The sequence below is a fragment of the Erinaceus europaeus genome, chromosome 5 (genome assembly GCF_950295315.1).
Source record: "Erinaceus europaeus chromosome 5, mEriEur2.1, whole genome shotgun sequence".
NCBI classification, from domain to species: domain Eukaryota; kingdom Metazoa; phylum Chordata; class Mammalia; order Eulipotyphla; family Erinaceidae; genus Erinaceus; species Erinaceus europaeus.
This window is the reverse complement of record NC_080166.1, coordinates 119,629,586-119,657,404: the sequence shown is the minus strand read 5'-3', so window position 1 is coordinate 119,657,404 and position 27,819 is coordinate 119,629,586. Positions and strand designations below refer to the sequence as shown.

Below are 27,819 nucleotides of genomic sequence, written 5' to 3'. Positions count from 1 at the left end.
AATGTTATCAAAACCATACTATGAGGCAGAATCCTATTTTCAAAGAGTTATGAAGAAATTAATTATCTCATTGTACTTTAATACATTTTTGTTACAATAACTTAGGAAATGACAGATTTGAAGGATCTGTGAAAATATTACAGAACAGTTGCTGTGGAACTATATCCTGTAATCTTACAATCTTGTCAACCACTAGTAAACTTAAAAAAAAAGAAATAAAAATATATTACAAAGCAATTTTATGGGTGATGGACAGAGAACTTTGGTGGAGGATGTGGTGACTCATAATAGCTGTGGGTTTGAAATTACTACCCCTGAAATCTTATGCTTTTGTAAAACACTGTTAAATCACTAATAGAAAAATAAAACCTGATGTAGTATCCTGGCAAGTCGGTGATTACCACCCTCACAATGCATTAAAAATATATGTAGCCTTATTTTTATAAGTGAAAACAAAATTTTGTCATCACTTAGTTCAACCAGAAATTATTGAAGATACGGTAAAACGTCAAAGATTGCCTCTGTCCTCAGTGTACTCATTATCCAATAGAGAAAAGAACAAGGCAATGCCAATGCTAGGACTAGAGTTTATACAAAAGGCTTCTGCGGGGACTAAGGGAGAGGTGGGGAGAAATTTCAGGAAGGCTGAACAGAGGAAACAGTGGCTTGGCTAAGATTTGAAACTTTCAAAGGGAGGAAGGGCAAATGAAACTGTTATGCCAGGTCCCTCAGGCCAATATCTAGTCTATCCACCAGCACAAGAACAACCATGGAGGACTGAGGAGGCAGCATGAGAATTACGCAAAAGACTTTCATCCCTGAGGCTCTGATGTTCCCAATTCAATCTTTAGCATCACCATAAACTAGCGCTGAGCAGTACTCTGGTAAAAGTAAATAAATAGCTAGAGACTGTCATGCTGATTTACTGAAGGATTTTATTGCAGGAGAGGAGAGACAGCTGAGACCAGCCACCTGAGCAAGTCCAGAGGGGCTGCTATGCCACCCACTACCTCACCTAGTAATATGGCTCCTAGTATTTGGTAAAGGTGGCTCCCAAAGGAATGATCTCTGGTGCATTGTAGTCTTGTCTTCTCTAGCAGTTATCTTGCCAGCTCCACATTCTTCCTAGGTAACCACTTAAATGTTATAGAATCATGGAGTAGGGGACAGAGACAGTCATGATCTCTAGTAGAATCACAGTGCAGAAGGACAGTGGCAAGAGAGAACCTGGGGTTTTCAGAGCACAGGTGAATCCGGGATTAGTATAAGTCAGCAAGAAACAGGTAACCTTTTACAGAATAAGGAACAAACCATGGCTTTATGTTATTGATACAGCACAATTTAAATCCTTTGCTATTAGCAGTTGACTTATTTTTAACATTTCTTCAGAAGGAATTTTCTTATGCAGTCACCTCTGTGCTACATACGGGAGTATTATGCCTGTTATTGATAAAATGTATTAAGAAAATTAAAACTTTTTTCAATCGTTCCCTTTTTAAAAAAATATCTTTTTTTCTTTTTAAACTTGATAGGACAAAGAGAAATTGAGAGGGGTAGGGGAGATAGGGAGAGAGACACCTGCAGGTGGAGACTGGATGTTCAAATACAGGTCTTTGCACGAGGGAATGTGTGTGCTCAGCTGCGTGTTTGACCACCTGCCTTCAGTTGCTTCCCTTCTAAAAGTTTTGACAATCAGCAGTACTTTGATGAACTCTGAAACAAAGCATTATCTAAGTGGAGATAAAATTATAAATATTTGAAACTTCTCTCATCATTTCCTGTCAGTAAATGATTTGTCATAATTTTCAAGTTATGCCCTTTTAAAAAAAATCCTGAAAAACCCATTTCGCTGATGAAGTAACTGAGGTAGAGGTCTCCTTGGTCTCAATGGGAGACTGGAATATGTCAGGGAGATTATTGCTTTTAAACATTCCATTTCTTAACCCCTCTTTATATCACTAAGTTTCTGTGGGTTATGTTTAGAGATTTGTTCTTCCATATATCGGAAGCAGTAGGATATTTATAAAGTGCTGGAAGTGCATTAGAAGTTAGAGCCAGAAGCCCTATCTTTGACTGTAGAGTCTAGAAAAAGGACACGTTGCATTGACTATTCATGAATTATTGATTGTAGAGCTGGATCATATTCTTCAGAAGTCAGAGTATGGCATGTGTATTTGGCTTTTTTTTCCCCTTTATCACCATTGATCAACTGTCTGAAGTATCTTCATTGGATTCTTCTTGTGTGAGAAGTACATAGCTTCCTTCATTCCAGTTGGTACACTTGACAACACTGCCAATGCAAACAGGACATTTTAAAACTGGGGTTAAAGCAAAACATAAATCATCTGCTCTCTTCTTTTTCCTGGCCATATGACTTTTTTATACATTATGTAGAAAAGGAACATCCTAATATTCTGAATCCAACTGATATATACATATATAGCATTCTGAAAATAAGAAATCTGCAGGAATTTTTTTCAGACTCAGAAGATATCTTTTTGTTTACATTTATTTATTTATTTATTTAACCAGAGCATTACTCAGTTCTGGTTTTTGGTGGTGCTGGAGACTGAACTTGGAATCTCTGGTGCCTCAGGCATGAAAGCTTTGTGCATAGCCATTATGTTGTCTCCACAGCCAGTCTGTCTTATTGTTTGCTCTCTGTAACCTACATAACTATAATTAAAGTTTATGTTCAATAGTTATGCTTAATGCTAAAACAAGGAGGCATATGAAAATAAAGAAAAAGCATGTACTTTTATTTTTTTAAATATCAAATGATATAAGGTTAAAAATATCTCAGAAGACTGTACTTACATTATTAAAAGCATTGCTGAAAGGATAATGATCTTTTGTTCTTTTGTACTAATTTTTCTAACACAAAATATGTGTTCATAAAAATATTTATAAGTAGATGAATAAAATGAAAATGAACCATTATCCTATGTATGCAATTCTGATAAGGTCACTTTTTTATTAGTGACTTTATATTGATTTACAAAATTACATATCAAGCAGGGTTATATTTCCAGACTGTCCCCACCATCAGCTTGGACTCCCCAATCCCTCCACTGCAAACCACTGTGGTTCTCCTAAGGCTGCAGACATGGGTTAACTGTCATCTCTACAACTATCTGTCTACACGTGGACATAGGTGCCCCCTTTTCTTCCAGGTTCAGTCCTCTCTATACAGTCACTTTTTTATGATATAGATGCATCGTCATCATCATCGCCATTTATCTAGCCATTTCTTCTTGTTGGATGTTTTGGTTACTTAAAACTTTTGCCACAACACACTTCTGTATATATAATTTTTGAGATCAGAATTCTCTGAGATTAGGTCTCCAAAAGGAATTAGTGGGTTAAATAGTAACAGTTTTTAGATGATTTTTTTTTTTTAAACTAAGCACTGCTCAGCTCTAGCTTCTGGTGGTAGCTGAGGACTGAAACTGGGGTCTCAAAGCCTCAGGCATGAAAGTCATTTGCATAACCATTATGCTATTCACCAGCCCCTATTAACTTGATTTCTCCTAGAGTTCATTCTGATTTATTTCTGTTTTAGTATTGCTTTTTTTTTTGGTAGTACATATTTTGATACATATTCCATAATCACTTTCCAGAAACGCACAGTGCCTTCCAGAAAGCACTGAATAACATCACAACCGGTAATGCTGTCTAACTAGCAGAATATGTTGTTTTGTCAATTTGATGGGTGAATATCTCTTTTGAAAAATATAATAAAATTAAATTTTTCCTTAGAATTACAGAGAAATTGTACATGCTACTGTCTTCTGTCATGCACAGATCAAGGTATCAGCATTCAGACGAGACAATGTGTATTGAGGTCAGACTGTCTACAAGACACTGGCTAGTTCTTTAAGAAGTTTATAGGAGGGGATGGGATACGCAGTTCTGGTGGTGGGAACTGTATGGAGTTGTACCTCTCTTACCCTTTGGTGTTTTTTTTTTTGTCAGTGTTTCTTTTTTTTTTTTTCTCCTCCAGGGTTATTGCTGGGTTATATGCTGGGTTCATGGTTATGCCTGCACCATGAATCCACCGCTCCTGGAGGCCATTTTTTTCCCCCTTTTTGTTGCCCTTGTTGTAGCTTCGTTGTGGTTATTATTATTGCCCTTGTTGACGCAATTCGTTGTTGGATAGGACAGAGAGAAATGGAGAGAGGAGGGGAAGACAGAGAAGGGGAGAGAAAGATAGACACCTGCAGACCTGCTTCACCGCCTGTGAAGCGACTCCCCTGCAGGTGGGGAGCCGGGGGCTCGAACCGGGATCCTTACGCCGGTCCCTGCGCTTTGTGCCACATGCGCTTAACCCACTGCGCCACCGCCCGACCCCCTGTTTCCTTTTAATAAATAAAATTTAAATAAATAAATAAATAAATTTAAAACGAAGTTTATAGGTTTAGTGGAATTCTTTAAGTATATGGTCAAATATTTTTCTTCTTTATTTCAGTCAAACCCAGAGTGTGCAGGAGAAAGCAGAGAGACCTAACGTCACTTTCCTTTTCTTTTTAAGAATATATATATGTATATATATATATGTATGTATTTATATGTATTTAAAATTTCCTTACATTTTTCCTCTCCCCACCACCTGTCTCAAGGTTTAAATAATCTTTTTTTTCCTTTCTTTCTGAATAATCTCTAGGCTAGGTAAAAGTAGTCATTTTTATCCACTCTTTAGTCAAAATATTGTTATTTTATGATTGTTAAATGTCAAGGCTTCCTGATAAACTTTATTCCTTACCTTCAGCGGCATTGTGTGTTTAGTATAGTATGTCATACATATGGCCATTTCTCCCCAGTGATACGCTTGTCTGATACACCTGCTCATCTCACATATGAGCAACTCCGTTGCATGATTCTTTTATTTCAAAGTTCATTTCCTAGGGTCACTATCTATATCAGGTTTTTTTAAATCAGTTTCAGAGCAGAAAACAGATGGGACATTAAGAAAAAATAGAAAAAGACTCATAAGGGGATTATTTTTAATGAGGTGGGTAAAATTAAATTAACCAGCAAAAATGGCAAAACAAACAAAATTTGAAGAGGTAGTGAGAAATAGCTATAACTAGAGTTTAGGGAGAATTGTAGTTATAGAGAAAGGTTGCCTTTGGGGAGCTATGCTCTTTTTAATTATTATTTTTCCCTTTATTGGGGTATTAATGTTTTACATTCAACAGTAAATACAATAGTTTGTACATGCATAACATTTCTCAGTTTTCCACATAACAACACAGCCCCACTAGGTCCTCTGTCAGCCTTTTCCAGGACCTGAACTCTCCCCCCGCCCCACCTCAGAGTCTTTTACTTTGGTGCAATACACCAACTCCAGTCCAGGTTCTGCTTAGTGTTTTCTCTTCTGATCTTGCTTTTCAACTTCTGCTTGTGCTAACCCCACTTTCTATTAAGTTCCAGCAGCCTGATGAAATGGGCAGAGCCCAGCAGAGGCAAATCAGTGCGCTCTCAGCCCCATGCTTTAGCCCTATAGAAGGTACCCAGTTTGCTTGGGCATCTTAGCAACCACTTATCTAGTTGCCTGAAAGCTTTTGTTAACTAAAAGGGCAAAAGGAGCAATAAACATTACTCTTATGTTTATGTCTCAATCTTTTAATTTTATGTATGCCCTATAAATTGAATTTTGTACTTTATTTGGTCATTCACATTTAAGAAGCAAGTTCAATAAACAAGTCAACTTTCTGGGAAAAGAATTCCTAATGCTGCTTGCTCTTGTCACTTATCCAAGTATCTAGATTAAAGTATAACTTCTTTTAGTAATCTTTTGACCAATAGGGGAAATCATTGTTTGAATATATGCATCTCTATTTTTGGATGCTAATTTAATTAGCTATTCAAAGAAGAGGTGACTTTTCAGAGCCAATCTTCTTCAGGGATCTTAGCCATGTCAGTCTTTTCTTTCTCAGTCTCCAAAGTTACTGAGAGATCTTCATGTCTAAAAGTTCTTCAGAAAAGTAAAACCTGAGGCAAAACTTTAATAATAATAATATATAGTTTTACCAGCAAAGGCACGGCACACACTTAATCCAACAGGCAATTAGTATAAGCAGACCAGAGAGAGAGAGCTGACCTGGTAGGACTCAAACCCTAGCACCACTGGGAGCACTATGGCACAGGGTGAAGCTCTGCTACTATGTTGCCTCTTCCTTCCTTTTCTGTCTATCTGGATGAAAACGCAACCCAGGAGTAGTAAAATTGCATATGTGTGCTGTCTCGGGGAGACACACATGCACACGCACGCACACACGCACGCACACAGAAAGAGAGATAATAAAAATGAATTACATACCACAGGCTGATCATTGGAATTAGTAGTATCCCAGCAGATAGCAGGAAGCAGAAGCCTGGGTACCAAGCAACAGTGGCCGAGTAAATTCCATTGAAAGCAATAACTGCAGTGACTCCACCCAGTGTTTCTAAGAAAGCAATACAAGCAAACAGGGTACCTGTTTGGGGTTGAGATGTGGAGGGCGAGGGAGGGAAAAAAAATAGACAGCTGAGTTATGTAACCAACAACAAAATCAAGAACATTGTCACTCACTGAAAAGACCAAACCTAGAGGCAATGTGTGGTAGATGAGAGGTATTCCCTCAAAATAAGAGGTTTTGTAGGTAACACAGTAAAGAGACAGAGATCAAGAGCTCTTGACTTTGAGGTGAGAGATAAAGGGAAACCCAACAGCCAGTGGCTGTAGGGCAGAGCTGAGTGGTCATAGCAGCTGCCTCATTAAATACTGTAAAGTTCTCCACAGCACTGGCCTGAGGTTCTCAAGGCTGTCTCTCCTGCTCTGCCTTCCCACAAACCTGTAAGGGCAGAGTGGCTCCTAGGAGGGGATGAATGGCCACCCTTTTGAAAACACAGCATTTCTTTGTATCTTTCTCTTAGATCTGAAGGAGGACAGTTGCAGATAAAGAGATGATCATACACATCTGCAGTTGGAATTTGACCCCTTTCTCTAAGGTAAAATAATACAGTTCCCAGAGTCCTGCATGTTTGACTCTTTGAAGAATGACTCTATGATCTCATAAAGGCCTTGCCTTAGTTTGATGTTGTTATTTTTTAATCCTTATTTATTGGATAGAGACAGCCAGAAATCAAAAGGGTAGGGGGAAAACAGAAAGGGAGAGAGACAGAGAAACAGCTGCAGCCCTGCTTCACCACTCATAAAGCTTTCCCCCTGGAAGATGGGGACTCAAACTCAGGTCCTTGTGCATTGTAACATGTGCATTCAAACAGGTGTGCTATCACCCACCCCCTATGTGATTCTTTTAAATCATATTTTTTCTGGCTAATTCGCTTATAGGTGCTTCCAGTCTGAGGTGGGTCACTCACTTTAAAATAGGGGATTCTGGTTAAGTGCACGTGGTACAAAGCACAAGGACAGGAGCAAGGATCCAGGTTCGAGCCCCCAGCTCCCCACCTGCAGGGGAGTCGCTTCACAGGTGGTGAAGCAGGTCTGCAGGTGTCTTTCTTTCTCTTCTCCTGTCTTCTCCTCCTCTCTCCATTTCTCTCTGTCCTATTCAACACTGACAACATCAACAACAATAATAACTACAACAACAATAAAAACTAGGGCAACAAAAAGTAAATAAATAAATATTAAAAAAAAAAGAATAGGGGATTCTGTTGCCATTCACACTTGTGACAGACCAGCTCTGATCTAGAGTAGGCGTGTAGGGTGATATGTGCATTTAACCTGGTGCACCACTGCCCAGCCCCAGGAATATATTTTTAAATCATTTGTTTGATAAGGGAATTTCACTAAGAATACATAAGAACTCTTAAAGTTCAATAGTTCTATGAACATGCTTAGAATCACTGAATTGGATAATTTAAATGGGTAATTTTTATGTCATATGAGTTATATCTCAAATAAAGTTGTTTAGGGAAAAGAAAAAGATTGTAGTATTATCTGAAGAACTAAATGTCATTATACAACAACTTGAGTTGGTACAGGTTGTAGATTCATTGTACTTGTTAAGCATTGTAAGCTCACCTTGTTCAGTAGAACGAACTACTTTAGACATCATGGACCGTAGAACAGAGAGTGGTACAATGGCGAAAAGGAATGGTAACCTGACTGTGAGAGAAATAATGGGAAAATCACTGACTTCATCAGAAACTCAATGATCAACTTTAAATGTGCGATATTTTCTTCTTTTTTTTTTTTTTTTTTTTACTGTAAGCATCCTAGCACAGACTGAATTAATCATGGAATTCTGCTGAAAGAATTTAGACAGCTCTATTTAAGGTTAACTGATTATAGAGTCCTCTCTCTCTCTCTCTCTCTCTCTCTCTTTCTTTGCCTTGAGTCACTGGCATTCAGTGCTTGCACTACCAATCCACTGATTCTGGTGATTCCCCCCCCCCCTTTCATTTGACAGACCAGCGAGAAATTGACAGAGGAAGGAGATAGAGAGAGGGAGAAAATTAGACAAATGTGGATCTGCTTTACTGCTCATGAAGCTTCCTTTGTGCAGGTGGGGACCCCCCTCTTCTTCCTCTTCCCCTCCCTTCCCTCCCCTCCTCCTTCTCTCTCTCTTTTTCATTTCTTTATTGGGGAATTAATGTTTTACATTCAACAGTAAATACAATAGTTTGTACATGCATAACATTTCCCAGTTTTCCATATAACAATACAACCCCCACTAGGTCCTCTGTCATCCTTCTTGGACCTGTGTTCTCCCCCCTCCTCACCCACCCCAGAGTCTTTTACTGTGGTGCAATATGCCAATTCCAGTTCAAGTTCTACTTGTGTTTTCTCTTCTGATCTTTTTTTCAACTTCTGCCTGAGAGATCCTCCCATATTCATCCTTCTGTTTCTCACTTACCACAAATTTTTCAAGGTCCATCCAAGATCGGCTGAAAATGGTGAAGTCACCATTTTTTATAGCTGAGTAGTATTCAATTGTGTATATATACCACAACTTGTTCAGCCACTCATCTGTTGTTGGACATCTGGGTTGCTTCCAGGTTTTGGCTATTACAAATTGTGTTGCCAAGAACATATGTTCTTTTTGGATGGGTGTGTTGAGTTCCTTAGGATATATCCCCAGGAGAGGAATTGCAGGGTTATAGGCTAGGTCCATTTCTAGCCTTCTGAGAGTTCTCCAGACTGTTCTCCACAGAGGTTGGACCAATTGACATTCCCACCAGCAGTGCAGGAGGGTTCCTTTGACCCCACAACCTCTCCACCATTTGCTGCTGTTACCTTTTCTGATGTATGACATTCTCACTGGAGTGAAGTGATATCTCCTTGTTGTCTTGATTTGCATTTCTCTGACAATCAAAGACTTGGAGTATTTTTTCATGTGTTTCTCGGCCTTTTGGATCTCTTCTGTGGTGAATATTCTGTCCATGTCCTCTCCCCATTTTTGGATGGGGTTATTTGTTTTCTAGTTGTTGAGTTTGGCAAGCTCTTTATATATTCTGGTTATTAGCCTCTTGTCTGATGTATGGCATGTAAAGATCTTCTCCCATTCTGTGAGGGGTCTCTTGGTTTGGGCAGTGGTTTCTTTTGCTGTGCAGAAGCTTTTTAATTTGATGTAGTCCCATAGAGTTATGCTTGCCTTAGTCTTCTTTGTAATTGGATTCGTTTCATTGAAGATGTCTTTAAAATTTATGTGGAAAAGAATTCTGTCAATATTTTCCTCTTAGTATCTGATAGTTTCTGGTCTAACATCCAAATCCTTGATCAACTTGGAATTTGCTTTTGTATTTGGTGAAATAAAGTGGTTCAGTTTCATTCTTCTGCATGTTTCAACCAACCCATTATTTCCAACACCATTTGTTGAAGAGACTCTGCTTTCCCCATTTAATAGTCTGGGCACCTTTGTCAAAGATTAGATATCCATAGGTGTGGGGGCTCACTTCTGGGCTCTCAATTCTATCCCACTGGTCAGTGTGTCTATTCATGTTCCAGTACCAAGCTGTTTTGATTACAATGGCCGTATAATACAATTTGAGATCTGGGAGTGTGATGCCTCCAGTTCTGTGCTTTCTTCTCAAGATTGTTTTGGCAATTCTAGGTCTTTTGTGGTTCCAGATAAACATTTGTAGCATTTGTTCTAGTCTCCTAAAAATGTGGTTGGGATCTTGATGGGGATAGCATCAAATTTGTATATGGCTGAAAACCTGGAAGCAACCCAGGTGTCCAACAACTGGCTGAGCAAGTTATGGTATATCTACACAATCGAATACTACTCAGCTATAAAAAATGGTGACTTCACCATTTTCAGCCAATCTTGGATGGAACTTGAAAAATTCGTGGTAAGTGAAATAAGTCAGAAACAGAAGGATGAATATGGGATGATCTCACTCTCAGGCAGAAGTTGAAAAAAAGATCAGAAGAGAAAACACAAGTAGAACCTGAACTGAAATTGGTGTATTGCACCAAAGTAAAAGACTTTGGGGTGAGTAGGGGGGTTGGGGACAATACTGATCCAAGAAGGATGACAGAGGACCTAGTGGGGGTTGTATTGTTATATGGAAAACTGGGAAATGTTATGCATGTGCAAACTATTGTATTTACTGTTGAATGTAAAACATTAATTCCCCAATAAAGAAATTTAAAAAAAATGTATATGTCTCTGGGTAGTATATTCATTTTGATGATGAGTGTGTGCCAATCCATGAACATGGAAAATCTTTCCATTTCTTTGTGTCTTTTTCAATTTCCTTGAGTAGTGACTCATAATTTTCAGTATAAAAGTCTTTTACTTCTTTGATTAGATTTATTCCTAGTTATTTTATTGTTTTTGTTGATATAGTAAAAGGAATTGACTTCTGGATTTCAACTTCTTCTAACTTAGTGTTTGCATAGAGGAGTGGCACTGACTTTTTAATGTTAATTTTGTAGCCTGACACCTTACTATATTGCCTGATGATTTCCAAAAGATTCTTGCTGGATTCCTTGGGTTTTTCTATGTATACTATCATGTCATCTGCAAGTAGGGAGAGTTTGACTTCTCTTCCAATCTGCATCCTTTTAATTCCTTGCTCCTGCCTGATTGCTATGGCAAGAACTTTTAACACCATGTTGAATAGTAATGCTGATATTGGGCAGCCTTATCTAGTACCTGATCTGAGGGGAACTGCTTCCAGTTTTTCACCATTGAGTATGATGTTGGCTGTAGGTCTGCTATATATAGACTCCACTATCTTCAGGAATTTTCCATCTTTTCCCATATTTGGTAGTGTTTTGATCATAAAGGGATGTTGTATTTTGTCAAAGGCTTTCTCTGCATCTATTAATATGACCATGTAGTTTTTGGTCTTGCTTTTATTGATGTGGTGGATCATGTTGATTGATTTACATATATTAAATCAACCATGCATCCCTGAGATAGACCCCACTTGGTCATGATGAACAATCTTTTGAATATACTGCTATATCTGATTGGCTAGAATTTTGTTCAATATTTTAGCATCTATGTTCATCAGAGATATTGGTCTGTGGTTTTCTATTTTGGTTGTGTCCCTGTCTGCTTTTGGTATCAAAGTGATGTTGGCTTCATAGAAGCTGGCAGGGATTATTCCAGTGTCTTCAATCTTCTGGAAGATATTTAAAAGACCAGTCAATGCCCATGTTCAGCAGGGAAGCAATTACAGAAGCCACACCTTCCACCCTCTGCAACCCACAATGACCCTGGATCCATACTCCCAGAGAGATAGAGAATGGGAAGGCTATCAGGGGAGGGGATGGGATATGGAGATCAGGTTATGGGAATTATGTGGAATTGTACCCCTCTTATTCTATGGTTTTGTTAATGTCTCTTTTCTTAAATAAAAAAAATAAATAAAAATAAACAGTTATATACAAATAATAATAATAATAATAAAAGTAGAGGTATTACTTCTTCTTTGAAGGTTTTGTAGAATTCATTTGTAAAACCATCTGGTCCAGGAATTTTTTTTGGGGGAAAGTTTTTGATAACTGTTTCAATTTCATTAGCTATGATGGGCCTGTTCATGTTACCTAGATCCTCTTTACTTAATTTTGGAAGTTCATAGGTATCTAGGAAATGGTCCATTTATTCCAGGTTTTCTAGCGTGGTGGCATCGTTCATAGAACGATGGTGGCATTGTTCATAGGAGTCTCACATGATATGCTGAATTTCTGTGGTGTCTGTTGTGATATCTCCTCTTTCATTTATGATCCAATTTATTTGGGTCTTCTCCCGTTTTTGTTTTGTGAGTCTGGCTAAAGTTTTGTCAATTTTGTTCACTCTTTCAAAGAACCAACATTTACGTTTGTTGATATTTTGTATGGTTTTCTTATTTTCAGTGTTACTGATTTCTGCCCTAACTTTAGTGATTTCTGTCCTTCTGGTTGCTTTAGGGTTCCTTTGTTCTTCTTCTTCTAGGGCTTTAAGCTGTGCAATCAGGCTGTTTATTTGTGCTTTTTCTTGTTTCCTAATGTGTGCTTGTATGGCTATGAACTTCCCTCTCAGTACTGCCTTAGCTGTGTCCCAAATATTTTGATAGTTTGTGTCTTCATTTTCATTTAACTCTCGAAACATTTTGATTTCTTACTTTATTTCCTCTATGACCCAGTAGTTGTTAAGGAGTGTACTGTTGAGCTTCCACATTTTGGGAATCTTACTAATCTTTTGTTGATTGTTAAGTGTTAGTTTAATTCCACTGTGGTCTGAGAAGATGCTAGGGATGATTTCAATGCTCTTTAATTTGCTGATGCTGTCTTTGTGGCCTAACATATGGTCTATCCTTGAGAATGACCCATGAGGACTTGAGTAGAATGTGTATTCCAGTTTCTTGGGATGAATGATTCTGAAAGTGTCCAATAGTTCTAGTTTATCTATCTCTTCATTTAGGTCCCTCATGTCTTTATTGATTTTCTGCCTGGATGATCTGTCAAGTTGAGAGAGTGGGATGTTGAAGCCCCCTACTATGACTGTGTTGCTGTTAATATATTGCTGTAGCTCTTTCAGTAGATGTTTGATATGTTTAGATGGCTTCTCATTGGGTGCATAGATGTTAATAATTGTTAAGTCCTCTTGATTGACTGATCCACTGAGCATTAAGTAGTGTCCATCCCTATCTTTTTAAATTTTATTTATTTTAAAGTCTATCATGTCAGATATGTGAATAGCTGTTCCTGCTCTTTTTTGTGTGCCATTGGCTTATATTATAGTTTTCCATCCTTTCACTTTGAGTCCATGCTTATCTTGTTGAGTTAGGTGGGTTTCCTGTAGACAGCATATAGTTGGGTTGTGTTTTCTGATCCACCTTCCTACTCTGTGCCTTTTAATAGGTGAATTCAGGCCATTGACATTTATTGATATCAAAGATTGATGATATTTTAACACCATTCTTGTAGAGTTCTAGAGTGTTCTGATATATGGCCTATTTATGGTGGTCTGACTATTTATAGGAGACCTTTCCAAACTTATTTCAGGAAGGCTTAGTGATAGTTGATTCTTTCAACTGTTGCTTGTCTGAGAAGGTTTTGATACCTCCTTCTAGTCTGAATGACAGTCTAGCAGGATACAGTAGTCTTGGTTGAAAGCCTTTCTCATTGAGCACTTGATAGATATCTTGCCATTCTCTTCTGGCCTGTAGTGTTTATGTGTGAAGAAGTCTGCTGCTAATCTTATGGGTTTTCATCTTTAGGTGACTCTTTGTTTTTTCTCTTGCAGCCTCCAGGATACTTTCTTTATCCTTTTTCCTTTCCATTCTAAATATGATGTGTCTTGGTGTCTTTAAGTCTGGGTTAATTCTTTTTGGGACCTTCTGGGATTCTTGAACTTTTATATCTTTTATGATGTATAGACTAGAGAAGTTCTCAGCCATTATGTCCTGAAGAATGCTTTCTTCCCCTCCTTCTCTTTCTTCCTCTGGTAAGCCAATAATGTGTATATTATTTCTTTTTTTTATTTTTTTAATATTTATTTTATTTATTTATTCCCTTTTGTTGCCCTTGTTGTTTTATTGTTGTAGTTATTGTTGTTGTTGTCATTGTTGAATAGGACAGAGAGAAATGGAGAGAGGAGGGGAAGACAGAGAGGAGGAGAGAAAGATAGACACCTGCAGACCTGCTTCACCGCCTGTGAAGCGACTCCCCTGCAGGTGGGGAGCCGGGGTTGGAACCGGGATCCTTATGCCGGTCCTTGTGCTTTGCGCCACCTGCACTTAACCCGCTGCGCTACAGCCTGACTCCCAATGTGTATATTATTTCTTTTGAAGTCATCCCATAGGTCTCTGTTGTTGTTTTCAGTATCTCGTAAACTCTTTTTGAGAACTCTTCTTTTTTAGTTGTCTCTAATTCGTCCTTGATGTTGCTAATTCTGTCTTCAGCCTCATTGATTCTATTCTCTCTCCCCTCTACTACTTTCTGGAGTACATCTATTTTGTCACCCTGTTCTGATACTGGTTCAGCTAGTTGTGTTCTTAGCTCAGCTATTTCAGCTTTCAGCTAATAACCTTGAGATATTTAGTGTTTTATTCCAGTGTCTCATTTCTTGTTTCTGCATTTCTGATGACAATTCTTTCAAACTCCTTACTCACTCCTGTGATTATTTCCTTAACTAGTGTTTGGATGTTGCCCTCATGTTATGCTTCAACCTTTGGGGGGCTTTTAGCTGTACCTTGTCCTGGTTCATTTCTCCAGTATTTCTTCTTGTTGGTTTAATCATTTTATATAGTATGTTATAGGGTCCCTCTCTCATGACTTTTCAAGTTACTGATCACTCTTGCCTGGATTGACTTGTGTCTAAGTAAGGTAATTAATGAGTTCATAGTTGTGGAAGTTGATAGTTGTTTCAATATTATTTTAATCCCTGAGTTGGTGCTCAGTAGCTTAAAGGCCCCTTTTGTTCTTTTTCTTCCCTGTAGGCTATGGGAGCCTGAGGGCTTTAAAACTCTAAGTAGGCTTCTTAGCTTAATCACTAACTCCTGACCAAGAGATAAAGCAAGGTGGAGCAGAGATAATCCAGTGGTTATGCAAAGAGATTCTCACAGCCACACTGCTAGACTACCAAGGTGTAGATCTTTTTCTGAGTTTCCTGGTTAGTTATCTGTTCTCGGTGTCAGCACTAGGCCTCCCCACCGCTGCTCCAGATTCTGAGGGCAGTAGCAATGGTGACTCACAGTTGCATTTGGTGAATCTTATGGGAGTCCTCTCCTCCCTTCAGCCATCTTTTTGTTGGTGAAACACTGGAGGTGGTGTCTCAACTGGTAAACTGCCGGACTGTTACCAGGCACTTAATCTCTCCCTAGGCTCCTCTCTGTCCACAAGCCACATGTGTTTGCACTCACCATTGATTTGGTGGGTTCCTGAAATTGTTCTAGTCCTTATTCTTCTTCTAAGGTTACTTATTCATTAGGAAGCCAGAGGGAGAAAGAACCAGAGCATCATCTGGTACAAGTGTTGCTGGGAATCAAACTCAGGACTTAAGAGTTCTTATCCACTGCACCACATCTATAGAGTTCTTTTTCTTTTTAAATACTATTTATTTATTTTTATTATTAGATACAGAGAGAAATTGAGAGGGAAAGTGGAGACAGAGAGATGGAAAGAGACAGAGAAACCCCTCCAGCCCTGCTTCACCATTCATGAAGCTTTCCTCCTGTAGGTGGAGGCTGGGTGCTTGAACCCAGGTCTGTGTGGATTGTAGTGTGTGTGCTTAACCAGGTATGCCACCACCTGTCCCCTACTAGAGTTCTTATGGCAGTGCTAACAACGAGAGTGAATGAAAGTTTTAGGCCTAGATCTATATGATCTGTCAATTAGGATTAGCCTGCTATTTTCATTATTATTATTATTATTAGTAGTAGTAGTATTGTTATTTTATTGCCACCAGAGTTATCAGTAAGGCTTGTTGCCAGCACTATGAATACATTGTTCCAGAGCCCATTTTTTCTTTCTATTTTAATTGATAAAACAGAGAGAAATCAGGTGTGGAGGGGGAGATAAAGAGGGAGAGAGAAAACAGAGGCCTGAAGACTTGTTTCATGGCTTGTGAAGCTTCTCTTCTGCAGGTGGGGAGCTGGGGCTTGAACTGGATCCTTGTGCATAGTAATGTGTGCGCCCAACCAGCACCACTGCCGAGGCCCCTACTAATTATTATAGTATCCTCTTATTTAGCAAATTGTGACTGCTATTGTATATATATATATTTGGTTCTTTTGTTTTGCTTTTTTTTTTTTAGGTTTGGCATCCTTTGTGGTTGTGTGCCTTCATTATATTGATTGATTCACTGATAAACTAGTTTCTTTAAAGTCTTGTTTGTTCTTCTTTTTGGTTGAGTTGCTCCATGAAATTGTGTCTAGTCTTAATTATGACACTCAATAGTCAGTACTATTTTTAATTCTATGATAAAATAGGAATACATTTGCAGATCACGATCACGTTAAAGCTTCTGGTGTGCCTTCAGATATATTGCTCTGGACAAGTATGAGGGAAACAGAAAGTACTAGCACTTACTGACTGAGGTAGTGTGCTAAGTGCTCTATAGTTACCTAACATTCCTATAGCCCTCAGAACTAAGTACTGTTATACTCATTTTACAGATAACAATGAGGTTTAGAGTGGTTAAGTAACTTGCCTAAGAGCACCCATTGCTATAAATGTAAATGAAGTCCAATTCTGTTTGGTGTCTGCAAGGTAGCAAGGGGTCAAAACTGCATTTGTAGGAAAGAATTAAACTGGCCTTGGGAGACAGTATAAAGGTTATGCAAAAAGCCTTTCAAGCCCGAGGCTCTGAGGTCCCAGGTTCAATCCCCAGCACCACAATAATCCAGAACTGAGCAGTGTTCTGGTAAAAAAAAAAAAAAAAAGAAAGAAAGAAAGAAAGAAAGAAAAGAATTAAATTGGAGATTTCCAGAAGTCCAGTTAATCAAGCCCAATGCCCTTTCACATTGTAATATCTCACCCAGGCCTGTCAGAAAACAGTTATGAGGTAGGTAGTTAAGCCTGGAATCCAATTTGCCAGAAAGTGATTCATAAATTGCCCATTTATGAAATGATCAATATACTGAGATCAAGCTGCAAAAAAGTCTGTTGAAGAATTCCCACCTCGAATATATTCAGTGACTATGACTTTTGAGTATACATCATGTAGTTCTCTTTACATATAGTATGGGAAATAGTCTCAACAATATTCAGTTTGGTGAAAGCTGTTCATAAAGATTTTGTTCCTCCAAACAACCTTCTGGCAAATACACAAATGCAGAAAATTGTGGTTATTTGGTGAATTACTTTTTCCTTAGCAAAATGGCTTTCAGCTTCTGGCACACTATTAACAAATACCCTTTAGTTGAACTAGAACAAGTTAAGTAGAGAATTTCAACTTAAATTTTTCTCCCCCAGCAGACTAATTTTATAGAAACATCAAATGCACAGTTTAGGTTGTGAAGCTATATTTGTAACTCACCTAAAAGCATCATCAGTGTTGTTCTGGCAAAGGCTGTCATAGCCATTCCTACCATGGTGGTGAAAATTCCAATGAAGGCCATGTGAATATCTTCCATACAGTACGAAAAGAGCCATATTCCTAGAAAACTACTCAAAAAAGAGACACTACCCAAAGCTGTACCATAGCCTATAAAAATTTCATTCCAGCAGAGTGGTGAATCTAACTCATAAAGGGTAAAAATAGGGGAAGCACCAACAATCACCAAAAAATAAAAGAGCATTGTAAAAAGTAACAAACAGAGCAAAGATCGTCGCTTACCAGAAGCATTTTTAAAAAGCACGTAAGTGTGGTAAAAAATATTTTTTAAGCTTTCACTCCATGATAAAGAAGCACTCTGAGATGAAGACTCTTTCACTGGCTCATCAAGAAAAAACAAAATATAAATCAAATTAACAGTAAGAATTATTGCAATTATTATAAACGACCACACAAAACCTAGTTCTCTAATAAAATAACCAGAGGACAGTCCTGCTAGTCCAGTAACAAATCCAAGAAGAAAGTCGATTATAGCTATCCGAATTGTTTTCTTTTTCTGGTCTTTACACTGATCAACTATATAGGCAAAAGAGGCTCCAAAAAACGTGGTAGAATTGCCACAAAGTGCAGCAAGAAAAGTAGATGCAATCAAAAGCTGGAATGGAAGGGCAAAATAAGAGAGCAAACAGAGCCAAGTGCTGGTAGCAAGAGCACCAATAGAGGACAAAATCATAGGGAATTTCCGTCCGTACTGATCACTGCTAGACAGAAGTATGAATGTAGATACTAGACTTGGAATTAATCCACTAATATCCATCTTCAGATTAAAAAGAGAAGCTTTTTTCTGAACTTCCTACAAAAAAAAATAAAAAGAAGATAATGTGTTTATAGAGAGTTACACAACATGCATATCAGTATCATGGTGCCAGGCCAGGCAGTGGCACACCCAGTTGAGTGCACATGTTACCAGGCAAAAGGACCCAGGTTCAAGCCCCCACTCCCCACCTGCAGGGGGGATACTTTACAAGCAGTGAAAGAGGTCTGTATATCTATCTTTCTCTCTCCTTCTCTATCTCCCCGTCCCCTCTCAATTTCTCTCTTCCCTATCAAATAAAATAGAAGAAAGAACAGAAGGGAAGAGAAGAGAAAAGCAAAGAAAAGGCTACTAGGAGTGGTGGATTCATAGTGCTGGCACCAAGCCCCAGATATCCCTTGTGGCAATTAAAAATACACACACACACACACACACACACATCATGAATAAGGAATCTGGTTCATGGATCTAGCACAGCTTAAATTTTCATCCTGTGCACAAAGCAAATATCAAGACATGACAACAGTCACCAAAGCTCACACTATTCAAGTTTATAGTGAAAACTAAGTGATACAAAAGAAACTGTGTGTACTAGCATATGTCTGTCTAATATAGAGGATCCCCACACCTGTAATGTATGTAAGACTAATTGTATAGTGATTTCTACTTCTTCTGTGGGCAGTTCCACTAAGTGATCATGACCATTGCTCTAAAGCAAGAGCAATGTGCCCTTTTCCATAAAAATAATAATAATAATAATTTTTTTATTTACTTGAAAGGGAAATGGATACTAGGAAGAGCTTTACTGGTGAAGAGCTCAACTGCTTCCTCTGGAAAAAAAAAACAGGGGGTCAGTCTGTAGCACACCAGCTTAAGCACACATGGCACAAAGCACAAGGACCAGCATAAGGATTCCAGTTTGAGCCCCCGGTGCCCCACCTGCAGGGGAGTCACTTCACAAGCGGTGAAGCAGATCTGCAGGTGTCTATCTTTCTCTCCCCCTCTCTGTCTTCCCCTCCTCTCTCCATTTCTCTCTGTCCTATCCAACAACGAATGACATCAACAACAACAATAATAACCACAACAAGGCTACAACAACAAGGGCAACAAAAAGAGGGGGAACAAGCCCTCCAGGAGCAGTAGATTCATGGTGCAGGCACTGAGCCCCAGCAATAACCCTAGAGGCAAAAAAAAAATTCTACAAATAGGTTAGAGATTCATTCTTTATCCACTAAAATATAAAATCCAAAGAAGAACTTTACATTGACCAAAGACAGTAGGGTGTTGTGAGCTGAAGAGTGAAATAAACTTAACACCCCACACACTGTGTCTAGTCTCTAGGCAGAATCAAGTACAACTTGGATTTCTCTGACATTCCCAAATATCATCTCTTCTTCTTGGGAATGTTTTCCATATGACAAGTGATCATTCTTTGCTTCATTTTCTTTTTCTTATATTTTGATAGGACAGAGAGAAATTGAAAGAGGAGGGGAGTTAGAGGAAAGAGACAGAGACACATGCAGCACTACTTTACCACTTGCGAAGCTTCCCACCCTACAGGTGAGCACCAGGGACTTGAACCTGGGTCTTTGCACATAGTAATACCTGTGCTTAACCAAGTGCACCACTGCCTGGCCTCAAGTGATTTTTTTTTTTTTTACTCTAGGATTATCGCTGGGTCTCGGTGTAGGCCCTATGAGTCCACTACTCCTAGTAGCCATTTTTTCATTTTACTGGCTAGGACAGAGAGAAATTGAAGAGCAGGGGGAGATAGAGAGGCGAGAGAAAGACAGACACCTGCAGACCTGATTCACCACACATGTAGTGTCCCCCTTGCAGGTGGAGAGCTGGAGGCTTGAACCCGGATCCTTGCAGGTCCTTGTGCTTAGTACTATGTGTGCTTAACTGGGTGCACCACCATCCGGTCCCCAAGTGATCATTCCATATTAGTCTTTTTCTCTTTCCTTTCCTTTCCTTTCCTTTCCTTTCCTTTCCTTTCCTTTCCTTTCCTTTCCTTTCCTTTCCTTTCCTTTCCTTTCCTTTCCTTTCCTTTCCTTTCCTTTTTCTTTCCTCCAGAGTGATTACAAGTTGGAGCATCTGTAGTCAAGATGACTCTACTCGAATCTAGTTAGTTCTTTACACACTAACTAGTATAACCTTTTGAAAGCACACACAGTCACTCCCTCTCAAAGCAGTGTGGGTTTCCACACTGGAATAGATCTTGTTATGGAAAGGGCAGCTCACATCCTGACTTTATCTCTGCACTCCAGGGCAGATCCGCCAGTCCTCACACACTGCAGCCATTTGCTTTTGTACAGGTTTTGTTTTGACTGTGGTTCAGCTCACTTCTCAACTCCAGTGCTGCCTCCTGGTGAGGGAGAGCACTTTCATGATTACTCACTTCACCCAAAGCGATTCCACTTACCCCACTACAAGCAGTAGTCCCATATCCTGCTATATTTTTCTCTAGAGATTTATCAGTACTTCAATTAATCTGCTCATTGCAAGCTTTCTGCACTGCAACCTGAGCTCCAAGTGCACCTGAACTTTGACTCCCCACAGTACCAATTTCCAGAGAAGTGCTTAGCTCAAGGGAGCTAGGTACTCAATAAATATTGATTGAATGAATGACTAGCCAAGGAAAACAGTCCTCCGGAACTCTTAACTGTGTGTGGTCATGACTTATGACAAATGGGAATAACACTGTCCCTACCATGCAGACTGTTCTGAGGGGTAGATTCAAAATTAACACTTCCCTTCATCAGAAATTTATGTTTTCAAGTGCAACTTTTTTTTTGGTGACTTTGAAACATCATTCATGCATATGACTGCTCCCTAGTCCCTTTTCCCCTTTTTCTTTCCCTTTCTTTTCTTTTCCTTTCCTCTCTCTCTCCCTTCCTGTTTATTTCTATTTCAAATAGACAGGCAAACGGGGACGGGGGGGGGGGGGTGAGAGAAAGATACGACAGGACTGACTGCTTCACCACCCAAGGAAATTCCCCTGGTGCTGCAGAGTTCCTATGTGTGGCCAAGGCTTTGTGCATGGTAAAGTGTGTGAACCTTCATTTTAGGACTAGAGAGACAGCACCATTAGTAGTGTACCAAATTTTCATGACTAAGGTTCTCTGGTCTCTCATTCTCTCTCTCTCTCCCCCTCTCTCCCCTTCCCTCCGTTTCTCATCAGTATAAATAAATGAATCTTTTAAAAAGACTTTAACAAAAACAATCTCAAAGCACATTTCAGTCATATATAAAAATTGGGACATAGGAAATAAACTTCTATGTATATCTGTACCTTTTTTTTTTTCCTCCAGGGTTATCACTGGGGCTTGGTGCCTGCACTCAAATCCACTGCTCCTGTAGGCCATTTTTCCCTTTTGATGCCCTTGTTGTTTATTGTTGTTGTTATTATTATTGATATTGCTGTCATTGTTGTTGGATAAGACACAGAGAAATTGAGAGAGGAAAGGAGGACAGAGAGGAGGAGAGAAAGATAGACACCTGCAGACCTGCTTCATTGCTTGTGAGGCGACCCCCCATGCAGGTGAGGAGCCAGGGGCTTGAACTGGGATCCTTATGCTGGTCCTTGTGCTTCATGCCATATGTACTTAACCCGCTGCACTACCGCCCGACTCCCATATCTGTACCTTTTAAACACTGGAAAATGATAACTATATGTAAGGGTAAATAGGAGAAATCTGTCAAAATGTTATTTACTATCCAAGATCCTACAGAATGACAGTGGACTAAGATGGAAATAAATTAAGGAAAGCAATATTGATTTTAAAGAAAACATGATTTCATAGACTAGAATGTATTAATTTCAGTGCAGTAGAAAGTATTTATTCTCTGTTGGCAATAAAAGATTGTATTAGCCATTAAAAGGCTTATAAGTATGGGCTGGAGAAGGAGCTCATTGGGTAAGGCATGCTTGCTCAGCCCAGGCGTGAACCCCAGTACCACATGAGGAGCGCTATGATGTTGCTGTTTGTCTGACTCTCTCTCTCTCAAGATTTTATTTATGTATTTATTTATTAATGAGAAAGATAGGAGAGAGAAAGAACCAGACATCACTCTGGTACCTGTGCTGCCAGGGATGGAACCTGAAACCTCATGCTTGAGAATCCAGTGCTTTATCCATTGCACCAGCTTCCAGATCACACTTTGTCTATCTCTATCAAAGAAAAGAGTTAGCCTGGAGTTGTAAAACTGTATGTGCAAGATTCTGGCTTCAAAAAAAAGTTTGTAAACAATTTCCTGAAGCTGGTGAGACAACTCACCTAGAAGAGCACCTGCTCTGCCATGCAGGTGACGCAGGTCCTAGCAGCATAGACGCCATGGGGGAAAGCTGCCGTGCTGTCATGTCTCTCCCTCTCTCTCTTTCTGTTCTAATTGGAGAAGTTGGCCCTGGTGACAATAAAAAAATTAACTCCTGAGTAAGGACAACTTCTTGGTCTGCTGGGTAATAATATATACTATTGTCCTTGCCAATAGCCAAATGCCTAACTTGAAAGTGGCCTGAGGAGAACAGACCCCAGTAACAAATTTACCACTTCCAAACTAATCACCTAACGAGGAGAGGGTGGTAAGGAACTTAGAAATGCTTTCCTCCGGTGCCATCAACAAATAGGCTTAGATCTCTTCAGCTTCTTATCCATAGTTAAGGGCTTCCTTCCCACAACCTTGTCATTAAGAGGTCATTTAGAGATTAACTTTATTGCCCACAAGAAGTTTTTAGGTGTGCTTATATTCACAGAAACTAGGGTACTTGAAGATTAGAAAAATATAGATCAATATTCATTAATATGAGTATATATCTTTTTTTTACTTTATTTACCGGATAGAGACAGCCAGAAATCGAGAAGGATGGGGGTGATAGGGAGAGAGACAGAGAGACACCTGCAGCCCTGCTTCACCACTTGCGAAGCTTTTCCTCTGCAGGTGGGGACCAGAGGCTCAAACCTGGGTCCTTGTAATATGTGCACTCAACCAGGTGCACCACCACCTGGCCCCATGAGTGGATATCTTAACCCCAGATGGGGTTAAGACTTCCATCCACATAGACTTTCAAAATGTTAGATATAAGCAAAATAACTCAGTTTACTTTTACATCGGAAGTTCCTAATACTATCTTGTATTCATATATACATATTTATTCATATATGTATGAATATTCATATGTATATGAATGTCCACAATGTATATATATGAATATTCATATGTATGTATTCATATGTATATACATTGTATTCATATATATATATATGTATGTACCTGTATGCATTTATTATGTAGGAAAGATAACCAAATATAGTAGAAGAGTGAGAAGTTTAGTACATCATTGCAGTATTTACTCTTCTTACAAAGAGTTAATCTTTTGGAAGAGTAACAAGAAAAATCTGAGTTGCAAAAAATTAATTATGTTTATTAAGTTTAAAGACTGCCCCCCGTGCTATAATCTTTATTTTCAGGGTTACAAGAACAGCCTAGGGCTGGAGCTATATCTCACTAGTTAGGGCACATGCCTCACACAAGGCCTCAAGCTCCAGGGGAAAAAAATAGTCTACAAATCCCTAAACTCCTTTCAGTGAACAAGTGATCAGAATCCACCTTGGAGAGCTGGGTGCTGAATCAGAAACTCAGGAATATGGAAAAAACATATTTAATGCATTACTGAATGATGAACTAAGGACCTCAAGCATACAAGATACAGCAAAATGTTCTCCCATCCATTGTTTCATTCCATACATTGAGAGAGAGAGGGAGGGGGGATAGAGAGAGAAATAGAGAGAGACCGAGAGAGACCAAGTGCTCTTAAATTTAAAGGGGGGAAGATGTTCTCTAAGAAGTTAAGGAGGAACAGTATGGGGGGGGCCAGAAGGGAATCCTGATGGTACCTTTTGGAAAGCAGAAATATTCCTGCCTTAGGAATGAAATAGTGAATTGGTTGCCATGCATTATCCCAGTTGTGGATGGTAAATTGGGCCCTGAGGATAGGTTCTACTTCCCCAATCTGAGAAAAAAAAACCACCTGTAGTTCTAGAATACCAGTTTACTGGGTTCTAGGGAAGTGTTTTCTCTTGAATATAAATCAAATTCAAAAGCAATCAGGGAGACAAGAGTCAGTTTCAAAATCTTCAGAAATGCTAGACATTGGGAGTTCTTAGCTACTAGGCCAGAGGTGGGGTCAATATTCATGACCTGCACAGTCACTGAGGGTGGGCAAGGCTTTTGGGGTTCAATTCCCAGTGGTAGCATAAGCCAGGGCTGAGAAGTGCTCTGGTAAAAATAAAATAAATTAATAAATTAAAATAAAATAGGAGAGGATACTAGAGAGGGAGAAGAAAAGTTTCTATAATAGCCAGTGAAACATTTTCAGTGTTCTGCATCTCCTTGCACACTTGAAACTTAAAAGCTGATGTGACAACACCAGATAATGACTGACTAGTGCTGCCCAACACTGCCTCCACCTTAACCCCATGAAAGACACTGGCCAGGGTGGGACACAATGTTCAGGGTCCTGGATCACGGAACAAGGTCATAAACACGTAGTGGAAGGGGACTAGGACTAGGAAAAGTCAGAAAGAAAAAAGCAGGAATAGATCCATCCCATTCATCTACCAAGGACTCATTGACTGACTTTGGTTCAAGTTCCAGGCTTGGGGAGAGGAGGAGGACAAGAGCCACAGAGAAGATAAAGACAAAGCTGAGAGTTTCTGAAAAGGAAAAAGCCAGTGTCACAGAAGGGAGCTGTAAGTAGTAGGGCGAGATGTCAAGAAACTTCAGCTAGGATGAGAACTGGATAAAGGTCCTTTGCACAGGATTTTGGAGTTTTATGGTGACCCTTGAGAGACTGAGGTGTAAGTAGTGTCCTGTTTGCTGTGAGACCCCATCACACATTCCCTTTTATCATATTTGGGTGGGGGGTGTTTCACTTCTTACCTCCTGGAATGCAAAAATTGGGCTGCTTTTGTTTTTCTCACATTCAGAAATGTTGGTACCAAATGCAATAGTGTAGTTACTTGTCTCTTCCCATATTCTTCTGTACACATACTGTGTTGTCAGGGGAGTGATCAAAGTAATGGCAAATGCATTAAGGCAAATGGCAGGTTCTACAAATAAAATCTTCATGCTGCTCAGGTAGGTAGTTGAATTCTACAAACAAACAAAAAGGAGGTCATCGGTTGCATTCTTATCTCACAGGGTAGTCATTTATTTTTATTTAATCTTTTAAATTTAGAAACAGAGGCAGACAGGCAAGGACAGAGAGAAAGAGCACAAAACCTTCCTTCAATGTGGTGGGCACCCAGGTGGTGCACATGCTACAGCAGCGCACTATTCAAGTGAACTGTTTTGCCTGGCCTCACAGGGTAGATTTTAAATGCTGGGGAAGTTAGAGGAGTTTGTTGAGCAAAACAAGCCAAATAGGGAACAGAAAACAGTAGCACTTCCTAATTGGGTCACTTTTACCGTGGAGTCGGGTTGCAGTACTGAGTAAACCTGAGAATCTCGTATTTTTTCAATTTTATTTTAAAAGATTTATCTTATTTAAGTCAAGAGAGGGGAGAGGGAGGGAAGAGGGAGAGAGAGAAAAGGGAGGAGGGAAGGGGAGGGGAGGGGGAGCCAGTCAAAACACCACAGGGGGCAGTGGAGATAGCATAAGAATAGTACAAAAAGATTCATGCCAAGGCTCCTAGGCCCCAGGCTGAGTCTCCCTCCCGGCCCCCACACCAGCCACGACCTTACATCCAGAGCCGAGCTGTGCTTTAGTAAAACATACAAAAACAAAGACAACTCCTCTTCTCCCTCTCTCTCTCTCTCTCTCTCTCTCTCTCTGAACTTGGGCTTCCGAGTCCAAGTTAAGCTATTTCCTAGTTACTACTTGCCATCTTTTAAGAGTTCAGGGCTCAAGCCAACTTTAAGGTGATTCTTTAAAATAGCCATAATAAACTGGCACTGTCAAGCATTCTAGTTTTTCAACGATCACAGTGCACTATGTACCGCTGGTTAATTTTCCTAAGCTGAACTACGAGGCTCCTCTGGGGACAGGACAGTTACGCAACTGCTTGTCATTATTTTCCTGCAATGTGACAGGAAAGGGGGTTCTATAAAAAGAGCGACCAGCGATTCGGTCTTCCTGCTACAGAGGCGCGCGGCTTGCGCGTCTGGCTCCCCTGGGGAGGGCGCCCCGCGGACCCGGGCAGCCGCCGAGCGCCCAGGGGAGCTGGTGGCAGCAGCGAGCACGGTCTCGGTTCAGGTCCACCGGATGCATCCCTCGGGAGAGCCCTTGTTTTCAAAGCAAACCTAGGAAGAGCGATGGTCTCGTCTCCGTGCCGCCCTTGCTCGGCTCCTCAGTGGCCGGGGCGGCCCGCGGGCTCCGCGATCAGTGGGTGGCGCCGGCTCCCAGCTCCCGGCAGTCAGGGCCGAGGGGACCCTACGGAGGCTTCGCCGGGTGACTCAGCCCGGCAGCCCGCCTGGCAGGTGGGAAGGAACACGGGGCTGCAAGGCTCTTCTGCGATTGGGCCCCGTGGCCAGCGCCCCCGCTCCGATTGGTCCGCCTCGACGTCACTCAGGCGGGAGCCCACCCCTGGAGGCCAGGAGCGGATCCAACTCGAGCAAGGTCTGCATCGCTGCTGCGTTCTGCTTTCTCTTCCTCTGTGTTCCGCAGAGGAGAGAGATGAGTCACAAGGATGAATCATCCGTGTTAGAGTGGCACCCCGATTGCTAATTAGTGTCTCCTGACCTTGGAATTGCAATGTAGCTGACTGAAAATCTTTTGCAAAGGAACACTTAGGAAGTCCTAAGTTTGAAACTGTGATGAACGGATACTGTAAGAAGGTGCGCAAAGATGGCCAAGACACACCTGAAGCCTCAGGTTCAATCTCAGACACTGTATTAGCCAGAAATGAATGGAGCTCTGGGCTCTTTCCTGATCTCATAAAAACAGATTGAGTGGGGGAATTTAACGGACTGGTTATGCAAAAAGACTCATTCCCGGGACCAGGTTGTGGTGCACCTACCTAATTAAGCGCTCATATTACAGTGCACAAGGGCCTAGGTCTAAGCCTCTGATCCCCACCCCCCGCAGGGCGAAAGTTTTGCAAGTGGTAAAGCAGGTTTGCAAGTGTTTCTCTGTCTCCCCCTTCACTCTCAATGTCTCTGTCTTTACCCAATAAATAAGTAAGACTCATGCCTGAGACTCCAAAGCCCTAGTTCAATTCCAATCGCCACCATAAACCAGAAATGAGCAGTGCTCTGGTAAAATAATAAAGAAATATTTGTCGCTGGGCTTGGTCTCTGCACTATGAATCCACTGCTCCTAGAGACCATTTTTCCCATTATTTTAAAATATTTATTTATTATTAAATAGAGTCAGAGAGAGAGATTGAGAGGAGTTGGGGAGATAGAGAGGGAGAGAGACAAAGAGAACTGCAGCCCTGCTTCACCACTTGTGAAGCTTTCCCTGCAGGTGATGACCAAGGGCTTGAACCTGCCTCCTTGAGCACTGTAATGAGAGCGCTTAACCAGGTGCGCCACCACCTGGCTCGTTTTCCAATTATT

The 27,819-nt window shown here is 40.2% G+C and overlaps 1 protein-coding gene across 2 annotated transcripts; it reads right to left on the bottom strand.

Annotated features, from left to right (window-relative positions):
- On the bottom strand, positions 1–26,899 carry SLC46A3 (solute carrier family 46 member 3). Of its 2 annotated transcripts, XM_007522392.3 has the most exons (6): positions 26,563–26,899; positions 25,201–25,413; positions 17,427–18,297; positions 8,030–8,113; positions 6,323–6,479; positions 1–2,290 (listed from the first exon to the last, which is right to left on the bottom strand). In XM_007522392.3, the coding sequence occupies exons 2-6, from the start codon at positions 25,387–25,389 to the stop codon at positions 2,206–2,208; spliced, it is 1,386 nt and encodes a 461-aa protein (XP_007522454.1). In that variant the 5' UTR covers positions 25,390–25,413; positions 26,563–26,899; the 3' UTR covers positions 1–2,205. The 2 variants fall into 2 exon arrangements, with proteins under 2 accessions (XP_007522454.1, XP_060047679.1); XM_060191696.1 differs by lacking the exon at positions 26,563–26,899 and having other exon boundaries at positions 25,201–25,415.
- Positions 26,900–27,819: the final 920 nt, after the last annotated feature.